The sequence below is a fragment of the Leopardus geoffroyi genome, chromosome D1, assembly GCF_018350155.1.
Source record: "Leopardus geoffroyi isolate Oge1 chromosome D1, O.geoffroyi_Oge1_pat1.0, whole genome shotgun sequence".
In the NCBI taxonomy this organism is placed as follows: domain Eukaryota; kingdom Metazoa; phylum Chordata; class Mammalia; order Carnivora; family Felidae; genus Leopardus; species Leopardus geoffroyi.
The window spans coordinates 6,214,325-6,227,414 of NC_059329.1; the positions used below are offsets into that span (position 1 = coordinate 6,214,325).

General features: G+C 45.3%; 1 protein-coding gene across 4 annotated transcripts in view; it reads left to right on the top strand.

Moving 5' to 3' along the window:
* Window positions 1-2,792, top strand: part of ELMOD1 (ELMO domain containing 1) — a 67,001-nt gene extending 64,209 nt beyond the window's left edge. For all 4 annotated transcript variants that reach the window (XM_045482670.1, XM_045482671.1, XM_045482668.1 and 1 more), the window contains one exon: window positions 1,385-2,792. In XM_045482670.1, the coding sequence (XP_045338626.1) occupies window positions 1,385-1,557 (173 nt within the window). In that variant the 3' untranslated portion in view covers window positions 1,558-2,792. The remainder of the gene's footprint in view (window positions 1-1,384) is intronic.
* Window positions 2,793-13,090: the final 10,298 nt, after the last annotated feature.

The window sequence follows — 13,090 nt, forward strand, 5'->3', positions numbered from 1 at the left end:
TGGTTCCAAAATTCTCTTCCCATACCCCCCATCATCTCTCTGCTCACTCCTTCCCCAGTGGAAAGAGCTAGGATTCTGACCAGGTTTCTGGCTCTGGAATCCTTGCTCCTTCTAATGCTAATACCAAGAAAAGCTTCTGTAATGTTTTGTTTTGTTTTGTTTTTTAAGTAAACGATTATTTTCTTAAGTACTTTTTTCCTAATATATAACAAGACACTTGAACTTGTTATAGGTTTACTACATACAAGTATCTTTCATTGTCTTTTTAAAAAGCTATTCACGTGTCACTTCTTTTTTTTTTTTTTAATTTTTTTTTCAACGTTTATTTATTTTTTTGGGACAGAGAGAGACAGAGCATGAACGGGGGAGGGGCAGAGAGAGAGGGAGACACAGAATCGGAAACAGGCTCCAGACTCTGAGCCAACAGCCCAGAGCCCGACGCGGGGCTCGAACTCACGGATCGCGAGATCGTGACCTGGCTGAAGTCGGAGGCTTAACCGACTGCGCCACCCAGGCGCCCCTCACGTGTCAGTTCTAAATGGGGGTGGGGGGAGGGGAGGGAGGCGGTGAACAGTGGGGAAATAGCACAATGAATAGATTCAATACTTAACGCTTATTCCGAAAACGTTCCCAATCCATATTATTCATAGATAACATTTTTGAGACACAGAAGTATTTGAAGAGGACATTATGCTTCAGAGCAAGAAGGTCTTAGTAACAATTTCATGTAGTTTAATGACTGCTCTGTGTTGTTCAGAGTTGATTTACAATTTTTATTGTCTCATAATAGACTGTCAGAACACATTTGTTTGATTTGTCAGAGTAATTTAAAGCTTTTCTCAAATCAAGTAGCAAGAGAAAAAAGGCTGAGTGGAGTAATTCTGAAAAATCAGGCATTATGTTAATTTAATCAGGAGGGGCAGGATGAAGTGGTCACTGTCAGCCCCTCAGGTTCTGTTCCAGACGTCGTGCACATTCCAGAGACGGCAGAACTGTCTGTCTCCCTCCTTGAGTACAGGGACAATAATCCCAGGACCAGCCGCAAAAATCTTGCAGACTGGTAGTTTCTACTGCACGAATCTTATTTCATTTTTTTTTTTATATATAATTTATTGTCAAATTGGCTTACCTACAACACCCAGTGCTCATCCCAATAAGCGCCCTCCTCAATGCCGGTCACCCATTTGCCCTCTCCTCACCCACGGGTTTTAAAGAACAATCCATAACAGGAGTATCTGCTGCATTTCGACCTCTTCTTTGAGCCCCAGGGTTGCCGTCAATTGACCAATTGATCGGACATCTCTTTCAGCATTCAGTGACTCTGAATGTGATTAAGGACTTTTTTCTTTCTCCTGCAATCTTATCACTGTCTTCTCTGTAACAGGCTACTTGATGCACGAGTTTCACAAGTTTTGGATTGAAGAGGACCCCACGGACATCATGGAATTCAATCGTGTGCGGGAGAAATTTCGCAAGAGGATCATAAAACAGCTGCGGAACCCAGACATGGCATTGTGCCCACACTTCGCTGCCTCAGAAGGTTTGATCAACATGTAGTCGCGCATACTGGTTTTAACGGATGCCCCCGGAACACTGCCTCATTGTCGTGTTAGTTCCCTGCTTAGGTCCCAGCTCATACACTGAGTGCACACAGTGATTGTATGCATGCCTTTTGGTACGGTACTTTCATCTCTGGGTCACAACTACCAGATCCCCAGATATCACCGCTTCTGGAGTATCTGCCATCCAGTGACTGTTCATGTTGTGGCATTATGCAGTGTTACATTTGCCTTGACACCCAGGTATGGAGAGAGTTTTCTATTTTTTTAGATTGTTTTCCTCCCCCTCATAATTCAGCATCGAAGAACTGTATTTCTCTAGCTGTCTTTTGTATGTGAGAGATCTAGCGGACTCTTGTTCTGTGAAAGCCTTTTAATTTATTGGTACGTCTCATGACTACCGCTGCTAGCTCTTCGGGCCGGGTTCACGCTTGGACCTCATTCCACTGAAGTGTATGACTTGCAAATAACACAGACAGACACATGATAAACCAAACCATTCCTGCAAACACAGCTGCGCTTCATGACAATGTAACGAGGCTTATGAGAAGCAGATTTAGGTAGGTGCTGTTTTTGTCCAAAGTACTGCAGAATTACACTGTAACTTATCCCCAGTTGCGATTGTATCCTAGTCATATGGATATCAAATTATTTTATTCCCCTAATTTTACTGGCTTGGATGCCTAAATATGTTTATGATGCTTGGAGCCTCAGGAAAGAAGTATGCACGCTTCAAAAGCTGCAGAAGATTTTTCACTGCCTGCCTCTTGCTGAACTCAGTTACACCCTGGCACTCTTCTGATCCAAGCATCTGTGCTTGGGGAACCGAGTGCTGACTGGTTTATTTTTAATGTCAAGAGGGTATATGAAAAAAACAATTTGCAAGAAAATGTGTTGCAAGAGAGGGACCTAAGGTGTGTCCTTCTGTAGTATTTCTTGAAAATAATGACCTTGTCTTGTATCAGTGAAAAAAGTAAATGGCTTGGAGGGGGGGAAAAATCACATCATTCCAAAACTGCTAAAAATCATTTGAAAGACCATGATTTCGTTTGGAATTATGATTGTAGTCTGTTGAATAGTATTTACCATGGCATTTCATACCCATGGTATTTTATACCTTCTGACTATCGATTTTAGTATGATTAGACGTTTGTGTAATCACTTGCTTACTTAAACGAATTTTGAGTACTGCCTGTCAGTTATATGAATAAATTACATGTCATTCTACTGTAATGTGTAGTGGATTTCATTTTAATATTTTTGTGCTCCCACAGCCTCTGAATATGCAAAGATGTGAGTGGGTAGAATGTCAAAGACAGACAACCTAGAGCTGAATATAAATCACGCCATCATTCCGAGTAACCAGGTGTAAATTACAGTGTGTCATATCTGAGAGACTTCTTTTGTTTAACATTGAGGCCTGATGGTGCTTTAATGAAAGAATAGGATCCAGCTTTTTCTTTGTAACCTCCTTGTAAAGCCTGGATTGTCTATGGGAAGACAGCTGATAAAGGAAACATTAAGCTACCTTTGTTTCCTTGTCCATTCTAGCTCCTCTGGGATTTTGCTATACGTCCTCTCTCAGCTGGGTACCAGGTGGCATCGTTGGCCCGGCCTCTATTACAGCCCTGTGCCCTTCCACAGTGCAGAAGGAAAGGACCTGATTAACGCATGACATGTGTCTTGAGGAACGACAGAGTGAGAATGTGTGAACCTGGTAAATGGCCTGTCTTGGGAGCCCCGAATTTCTACCGCAGCCGCGGCTGCTGTGTGTGAAGGCTACGTTGTCTCTTTCTATCCACTGTGGCCCTGTGTCACTGATGCGGCTTGATAGTATGTGGCATTTACACCACCTCACGTCTCTTCTGCTCAGGTAGAGACAGCTGACGGTAACAAAGCTGGAAGTTTTCTCTCCCAGCTCCTTGCACGATTTCGCTCAGTCATGTCTTAACATGGCTGCAGAATTTTAGGATGGGCTGCCGGCTCCTCCTAGTTCTGAGTATTATTACTAGTCCTGAGTGTTATCAGACTTCTCGTTCACACCTGCTTGTGAAAGATGCGTTCTGCCCAGTAACATGAAGGGAAGCGAGAAAAAGAAGAGAAGGGTTTCAGAAGCTTAAAAAAATGTGTGATGTGTATGTGTTTTCCCCTTGAGCATTCTTAGCTTGTGTATACTTATTCCACTGAACAACGGTTGACCACTTAAAATGTAAATCATGTAGCAAGCCTCTTCCAAGTTCTCCAAAACATTGCTTGCTATGATAAAAACACATTCTAGTTTTCACTACAGAAAGAAAACCCTTTGAAGCACCGTTTTTGAAAATTATGACTTCAATTGGACTTTCCTTATCACAATTCTTGTTATTGTACTGAGAAAATATGTTTTTGCCTGATAATCCACCATATTTTCTACTTGAAAACTTAAATATATACCTATCCCAAAATATAGGATGCCCTTACGATAGATCTTCTAAGCTCAAGATACTTTTGAGAAAAAAAGGAGGATGCTGTGAGTAATTTCTCCAGGACAACAGGGTAAACTGACAGTCTGAGGAAATGGAGATGTTAGGTGGCTGAGAGAGACCAAGAGACAGACTTAAGTAGGGACTGTCCACCCACGACTCAGACAAATGCAACCTGATTTCTTCACATTCTAACCTCTGGGAGAAGTACATCACAGGGACATGGACATTGTGATATCTAGGATACTAGCAACATCTTAAAGACCCATCAGAGGGGCACCTGGGTGGCTCAGTCGATGAAGTGTCCAACTTCAGCTCAGGTCATGATCTCACAGTCTGTGAGTTCGAGCCCTATGTTGGGCTCTGTGCTGACAGCTCAGAGCCTGGAGCCTGCTTTGGATTCTGTCTCTCTCTCTCTGCTTCTCCCCTGCTCATGCTCTCTCCCTGTCTCTCAAAAACAAATAAACATTAAAAAAAAAAAAAAAAAAGACCCATCAGAGGCATGAGGTTTATCTGAGAAGGTCAGGTGAATAGGCTGGGCTTATGGGAAGTCAACAGTAGGAGAAACAAAAACCCAGTAATCAGACTCCATGGCCACAGATAATCTTGATCTGTAAACAGATGGGGCAGATCCAAACTGAAGAAATATCAGGAGAGGATGAGAGTTGGTGAAGTGTGGCCATCAGGGATGGGAAAGAGAAGAAAAAGGGGACGGGAAAAAAAGAGTCAGCCAGGTCCATAACCATATCTAGGAAACTTTGAGCCACAGTGACGTCCTCTATCAAAGCGATGCCTCTAACCGTTGAGGAGGCTTGGAGCAACTGCTCTATAATCTGCAGACCACAGCAGAAGAGCAGAAGCGAGAGTAACACTGGGTCCTAGAATGAAAGGGGTTCCGGGATGGACTCCATCTCAAGAACTAGCGTTCGGCGAGTGCTGATGCCATGTGCCGGGACCATGCTGGCCTTTATCTGCATTATCCCATCCCCTCATGAACATACAAAGTGAGATTGCTTGCTTGCTTGTTTTTCTAGACAAACAGGCTTACAGAATCAAATGCATCGCCAGACATCTCAAGAGAGCGAGGTGTCACCTCACGGAGCAAAGTGTTGGTGAGGATGTGGACAAAAGGGAACTCGTGTGCACTTGCTGGTGGGAATGCAAACTGGTGCAACCAGAGGACCCCCCAAAAAGTTAAAACTAGCCTATAACCCAGCAATTCCAATCTGGGTCTTTGTCCAAAGGACATGAAAGCCCTAACTCAAACAGATAGCTGCACTCCCAAGCTGACTGTAGCATTTTACTTAAAATAGCCAAGGCATGAAAACGGCTTACATGTCCATCAAATGACGAATAAAGAAAACATGGCATATGTATACAGTGGAGTATTATTCATCCATAAAAAAGAAGGAAATTCTGACATCTGTGACATGGGTGGGACTTGAGGGCACTATGATGAGTGAGATAAGCCAGACAGAGAAAAGCAAATTTCTCCCACTTATATGTGGAATCTAACAAAACCCTGAACTCATGGATACAGAGACATACTGTGGTTGCCAGAGCAGGTGGGGGAGGCTGGGTGAAATGGGAAAGGCTGGTCAATAGGTACAGAAAAGAAGAAAAACTAAACGGCACAGCTAGATCTCGAACCCAGGGCCTTAAGCCCCGACTTTTCATCAGTATGCGTCTCCCTAGTTGGAATTATTCTCCACTGCCCAGGGTAGATTATAAACACATACACGCCCCCTACCCCTCAAGGGGTAATATATATGTAAATAACAGTTCTTGCCGGGCGTCTTTAGGATGAATTCACGTGTGGCAGATTACAAAGATTACAAATCCTGCCACACTGTCCCTCAGGACGTCACCCACTCTTGCTCAGAATTTCTTCCTTGATACACAAAGAACAATTCTGACAGGACTGTAAGCTCTCTCCTGAGAGTCCGGGAAGCCCGCACAACTCCTCCAGACTCCCCTGTGGGAAACTTCAGTGAGGCTCCTCGGTGGGTCTGCAGAGACTGGACTGCAATATGTTCACATAGATGGTTAGGAGAGGGGTCGGGGCAGGGTTACAAGAAGTAAAATGTTGACTCAGTGCCTTTCTATTATTTTATCGATTATGTACCCGGAACTGTGGTCTGCTTTGCAAAAGAGGCCACAGATGAAAAGCCAATGGCAATAGGTGAGTGTTGCAAAGAGAAGAGCAAGCTGAGATTCCGCCTACAAAACAGCCAAACCCCCTCCGTCAGGCAAGATGGGTCAAGGGAGGTCCCTTTGAGACTGCCACCCCCCATAACAACAGCTCGGATGAAGTCCACAGCATCTCCAGGCATGGGTCTTGGAAGAGGCTTCACCAGGGAAATTTCTAAAGCAAGGATTAGCAAGAGAAAAGCAGATGTGAGCGCACCCCAGGTCCCAAGGCACAGCAGGGCCTGCGTGCTGTCTAGACACACTGTAGGTCCGAGTTCCCTGCTGTCAGCCCTTCTCTCAGGACAGGCCTGAAAGCAACCTCGGGGGAGGTGGTGACCTGCCACGGTCACTCTGCAGCCAGGCAGTCTGGACCTGCCTGCCAGCTGCCCTGCCCCTGCAGACCCCAGGGTGTTTGGGATGGTGCCCTGGAGGAGGGAATCTCTGGTCCTTCGGGAAACTAAACATAGATGCACTCCCTTCCTTTGGGAGGGAGAGACAAGAGCCTTCAGGCACAGATAGTTGAGTTTGGTCCAGCAGCCCAGTGAGAGCTTGTGAGTTCTCTGACAAATCTCCGGTCACACCCACAGACTTACATTTCAGACACATCATTAGCTCCTCTATGCCAAGTGTGCGGCACTTAACAAGGAATAGGGACATCAGCAGGCTCCAGCTGTACGATACCAAGAGTTACATAATCTATTTCCGGTCAAGTTTTTACTATTCGTGCAAAGTACAAGAGGAAAAAGCCAGGAGTCAGAACACCCACGTTGCAGGGTACCTTCTGCTAGCCTTCCTTAGGCAAGTGACTTGCCCTTGCTGACTTGGCTTTTATCATCCATAACAGAAAAATAATAGTAACAGCTCCTCTTCAGAGGATTATTGTAAGAGTAAAAATCAAATAAACTAACATCAATTCAAGGGCTTGGGAAACTCCAAAGGGCTGATTAAACACATGTTTAGTTATGGTTGGTATTTATCCATTTGGTTTTGGGCTATGAGCTGACTCTCAAAGAAACTTAGGCTATAAAATTTGTCCTTGTAGCTGGTGTCCCCCATTAATTCAATTCAGCAAATATTTATTGAGAACTCTGTTTGTGCCAGGCGTCATGCCAAGATGGGATAAAATGGGAAACAAGGCAGCGTCCTTGGGCTCCCAGACCTCACTGTCCAAACCCAGTGCCTCGCTTGCGGAGTGTAGTCTTGGGGCCACCGACACGGGCACTGAGCGACATGAATCATCGTAGCCCCTCTCCAGACCTGCTGAACAAGGTCATGTAACACTCTCCCCAGCGGGGTCGTGTGCACTTTCAAGTTAGACAAGCACTGCTCCAGAGGGTATTGATCCAGCCACTCTCTGCTGAAACCTGACAAGGCCTAATCTTCAACTGTTTATGGTTGAGAAATAAATCAAACATTCCCTTTGTTTTCCCACAACTTACTCTGGAAAGCAAAGAAGGACTACGTGTTCTGTTGTCAGCCACTCACAGGTGCAGACAGGAGTCAACGTGGAGGAGGAGGGCTGTGATGGACTAACCCCCAATGTCATGATATCAGGAGGGGGGTGTTGGGATGATTAGGTCGTAAGGGTAGAGGCCTCCTAAGGGTGGGCCTCATAAGGGTCATAATGGTGGATGGGAGTAGTCCCTTTTATGAAGAGACATGAGAATCCCTTCTCTCTTTCTCTTTTTCTCTCTCTCTCTCTCTCTCCCTCTGCCCCTCTCTACCTGAAGATACAATGACAGGATGGCCATGGGCAAACCAAGATGAGTGCCCTCACCAGACCCTGAACCTGCTGACACCTTGATCATGGACTTCCCAGCCTCCAGAACAATGAGAAATAAATCGTTGTTTAAGCTATTCAGTCCGCAGTATTTTCTGTTAGAGCAGCCCAAACTAAGACATCGACTTGGACCCAAGAGGATGGCCTGCCCTTCTACCCCAAATGCTTCCTGAGAAGCTTCTTACAGTAGCCAAAGCTGGTGCTGCCCCAGACGCTCCCTCCCACCGAACACCACTCTCAGAGTTTTGTTCTCAAGGAGTCTGTCAGAGCGGCCAGCCTCTTACATGCTGGAGAAAACAGTCTTCACGTATTAGCCAAGGTGTCCCCTTCAATGAACAGAAACGACCTGGTTGCAACTTAGCAACTATCCACAGAAGTCATCTGAAGTCTGAGGTGTGTGCTTCCCAGAGCAAACCTAGAAGCCTGGAAGCACCAAGAGGCTGAAAATCAAAATTACGCGACTCTGAGCCCAAGTGTTCTGACCCCACTCTAAGAGAGACCCAAGGAGGGCACGCGGGAGGAGCGCCAGGTGGTGTGCAGAAGTGTGGAATCGCTACACTGTGCCCCTGAAACTAATGTTGGCCTGTAGGTTAAGTAACTGGAATCTAAATAAAATTTTTAAAAATAAAAATAAATTTAAGAAAAAAAAAAAAAGAGGGAACCAAAATATTTGCCGAACAAGGTAGGGCCAGTCTTAAATAAACCAAAGAATCTGACTGGGACTTACAACAATCTGAATCTTTTCTCATGATCTAGAACAAAAATGACACATTTAAACCAATTTAAAATATGCCAGTTCTAAGAAAGCTATTTAAATGTTTTATGAAACTGCTACGTTTGGGGTTACGTTTACCCTTACAATAAGCCACACAGCTAATTTCCCGGCTTCAGATCTCATCCTTGCTTCTACTTGTGTTCCTGATTCTATATAAATATGAAATGAATTAACATGTGTGAGTGTGGTTTCTTTTTTAAAAATTACTATTTTCAAGAGATATGTGGATCATCTAAACAGGATCTTTCTGAAATGCTATTCACTTGCCGTGGGTTTATTTTTTTATGGATTGATGTTTTAATTACATTAATTTTACTTCCTGAAAGCACTTTTAATCAAACTTCTGAAGATAACTGTATGTCGTACCACAGGCAGCTGTAAAGCATGATAAGGAAAGATCCCATATGCCCTTCATCCATTTCCCCCCAGTGTAGCGTCTCACGTGACTGGATCACAACATCACAACCAGGAAATCGACACTGCTCCAGTCCACCTCAGATTCCATCTTACATGTACACATGTACTAACTGGTGTGTGTGTGTGTGCGTGTGTGTGTGTGTATTGTTCTGAGCAGTTTTATCCTGTGTGTACGTTTGTGTAACTGACACAATTACACAGTGTAAAACATACAATCACATAATTGCAATTACAATTACACTGACGTAGTCAATGTCAGAACATTTCAGTCACCATAAGGATACCTCATGCAGCCCTTCTATAAGCACAGCCACCTTCCTCTCCCACCCCGGCCCTAAGCCCTGACACTGATGTGCTTTCCATCTCCATCATCTAGTCTCTTCTAAATGGAATCAGATAGTATGTAGCCTTTTTAGATTGGCTCCTTCCCTTGCGATCATCCAAGTTTTTCCACGGATCAATATTCCTTTCCATGGCTGAGCACTATTCCATGGAATAACCAAACCATCACTTGTTTAACCATTCATCTGCTGAAGGGTATCTGACATGTTTCTAGTTTGGGCTATTACAAATAAAGTTGCTCTGAATATCAGTGGGCACATTTTTACGGGAAAATAATCCCCATCCCGTTTCCCCCATTCCCCCATTCCCACACCCACCTCCCGTCTGGCAACCAGCAGTGTGCTCTCTGTAGTTACGAGTCTGTTTCTTGGTTTCTCTCTCTCTCTCTCTGCTCTCACTTTTCCTTTGTTCATTTGTTCTGTTTCTCAAGTTCCACATATGAGTGAAATCATATATTTGTCTTTCTCTGACGAACTTAACTCGCTTAGCATTTCACTCTCTAGCTCTAGCCATGTTGTTGCAAATGGTAAGATTTCATTACTTCTTATGACTCAATAATATTCCACTGTATATATTCACCACATCCTCTTTCTCCATTCATCTAGTGATGGACATATGGCAGCAACGCACATTTTAGTTTTATAAGAAATACCCAAATCGCTTTCCAAAGGAGCTGAACCATTCTGCATGAAAGACGAGCAGCAATTTCTAGATACTGCAGCCATTCCCCAACTATCTCTCTGACCCATCTCTCACAGTGATTGGAACCCCTAATTCTGGCTATACCCAAAGTAAAGACATACACTTCCTGTCTTCCCTTGCAGCTAGGTATGATCACTTGACTAATTCTGGCTAATATCATGTAAGTAGGAGATCTGTGGGAAGCTTCTCAGAATATTCCATTAAAGAAATGCAGAGCGTACCCTGTGCCCCTTTACTTATTTCTCAGTTCATCCTGCTGCTATAAACTAGCTGTGATATTTGCCATCCTGGACCGTAAATACAAGAGCTACCTCCTAGGGATGTCAGAGTGGTAAGCTGGAAGTAGCCTAAGTCCCTAAACAGTCCTACTCCTAGTGGGAGACCTACCAGCCCTAGACTGTCTTCCGTAGACTTTCATGTGAAAGTGAAACACACTAGGTGACTTAGGCTGTTCTTTATGTACGTCTTTGTTAATTACACCTGGACTAGATCCTGACCAACAGATCAGGTACCAAAGCATGGAGACATACACAACCCACCCAGGAAACACCATTAGCTCCGAACAGTGTGAGCAAGAGGACTCCTGGGTACCTAACTAGAAATGAGGCAGGAGCCAAAGCCAAAGGCAAGGGCCCAGTCACGGAGGGTGCGGTATACCAGGTGTGCGCATTTACAGGAACACAGAGCTCTCATCCAAAAGCTTCCCTGGAAGGTCTAGGGATACCCATGCAACCAGATGGGCTTTCCCACAGACCACTGAGAGGGAGCCTTGGCCTTGGCGGTGGGCTGGAGCTCTCCCCAGGGCTCTGACGGGCAGCTCAGCTCAGCTGAGCTCAGCCTCCCAGCTCAGCCTCCCGGCTTGGCTTCACTGCTGCTTTAGCAGCTGACACTGCAGCTGTGGGTCATGCAGACGTTATGACAAGTAATTCAGAGCCCACCGGGCACCAGGTCTCTGCAGCGGCACTGTTTATAGCTATAGTTGCACCAAAAATGCTGAAGAAGACAGTGCCTTCAGACTCTGGCCCAAACCCCCTCCTCCATCAGGAAGCTTTCCAGACCAGAAAGGAGTTCAGTCAACCTCTCCATACTTCCTCTGGGGCTCAAGCACAAAACCCCTTCCTTCACCCTCAGAATTCACACACACACACACACACACACACGCACAGAGCTAAACATGGTGGCCCCGTAACTATCGCAGGACCATCATATGGTCAGATTTACATTGAAGAACTTCTGTTGGGGTACCTGGGTGGCTCAGTTGGTTGAGTGTCTGACTCTTAACCTCGGCTCAGGTCATGATCTCACTCACATTTGTGAGATCAAGCCCCACGTTGGGCTCTGTGCTGAGTGTGGAGCCTGCTTAAGATTCTCTCTCTCTCTCTGTCCCTCTGCCCCTCTCCTGCTTGCACTTGTGTGCTCTCTAAAAAGAAAAGAACTTCTCTCTGCTTGCTGCATGGAAAATGGTTTGGGAGGCAGCAAGAAAAGAGGCCAGTAAAACTGTGATACCCCAAGCAAGGAATTCTGAGAGCCTGCACCAAAGCAGAGACTGAGGGGTGCCTCGGAGGACCTCCTCCCCGCAGAGAGGAAAGGACATGTCTGAGTAGCACGGAACAAGTAAAGTCACCAGGATTTGGTGACTGGTTAGACGCAGGGACGAGGAAAGGGAGGAGTGTGTGGAGACGTCAGGGGCGGGACAACTTCCGTTATCAACACTAAAGCTACTAGAAATAGCTGCCAATCCCTGGCCACCAATTCCACACTACCCCGTGAGTCCCCTGAGTCCAGGGCTTTGCAGTGAGCATCTCTTCTAATTCTCCGACTAACTCTGTGGAGTACTGTCTTAATCCATACTTTACAGTGAGGAAACCAGGGCAGGGAACAGGTGAGTGGCTGGCTCAGAGCCTCCCAGCTAGACAGCGATAAGAATATGCCGCAAACCCAGTTCTCTGGCCAGTGCAGGTCTCTACGACACAGCCTGATGCCATATCCCACCAGCTCAGCACTCGTAGAGTTTTCAGAAAAGTCACTGAAAGAAAATACACCAAAATGGTTACCTTTGGGTGACAGAAGCCATTTTTATTTTATACACATCTACGTTTTCCAGATTCTCTTCCATGAGTTTGCATGGTATCCACAATCTGGAGAAAATAATAAATGTTTCTGTCTAAATAATACATAAAACTATGAGAAAGAAAGAATAGCCTCGGAAATCTAACTGTATGCACATGTTCTTTGGCAGGAAAGAGGAGACGGTCTCACAAGAACAGCCCCGTGTTGCCACACAGGTGAGAGCCAAGCCTAACAAATACTCCCAGTAAAAGCCTGGTCAGATAGCAGGCCCCTGGGCTGGTGCTGGCCCAGAGCCTCCTTTCACTTAGCCATCACCCTGTGAGAGTCCCATGATCTCGCTGGCTCTGAGACCACTAGTTCATTGGGTTTTCCTCTAAAAAAAATTATCAGTAATAGTTTCAGGCACTGAAGCAAAATTTCCAGACAGCACATCCTCTGCCAACACTTCGTAAGTCTCTGAATAATGGCACCATGAATATTTATGTCTTGTTATTATCGCTGCTGCAAGGAATGACAGTTTCAGCACAAGTGACCATATTCATTTTCATCTCACTGCTCGACCCTGAACTTTCTTTGCTTCCTCCCACTCCACAGGACCATACGCCCCGCTGTGAACGATCTTCTTACGTAAGTGCAATACCCCTTGAAGAAACGTTCACTTCTCCTTTCCTGTGCAGCTAGAGGGCCAGGGAACCATGCATTTGTTCATCGATCCATCAGCAAATATTCACTGAGGGCTCTGTGCTAGGCTCAGGATACAAAGCTGACACGCTCCTTGCCCGCCAGTCTAGTC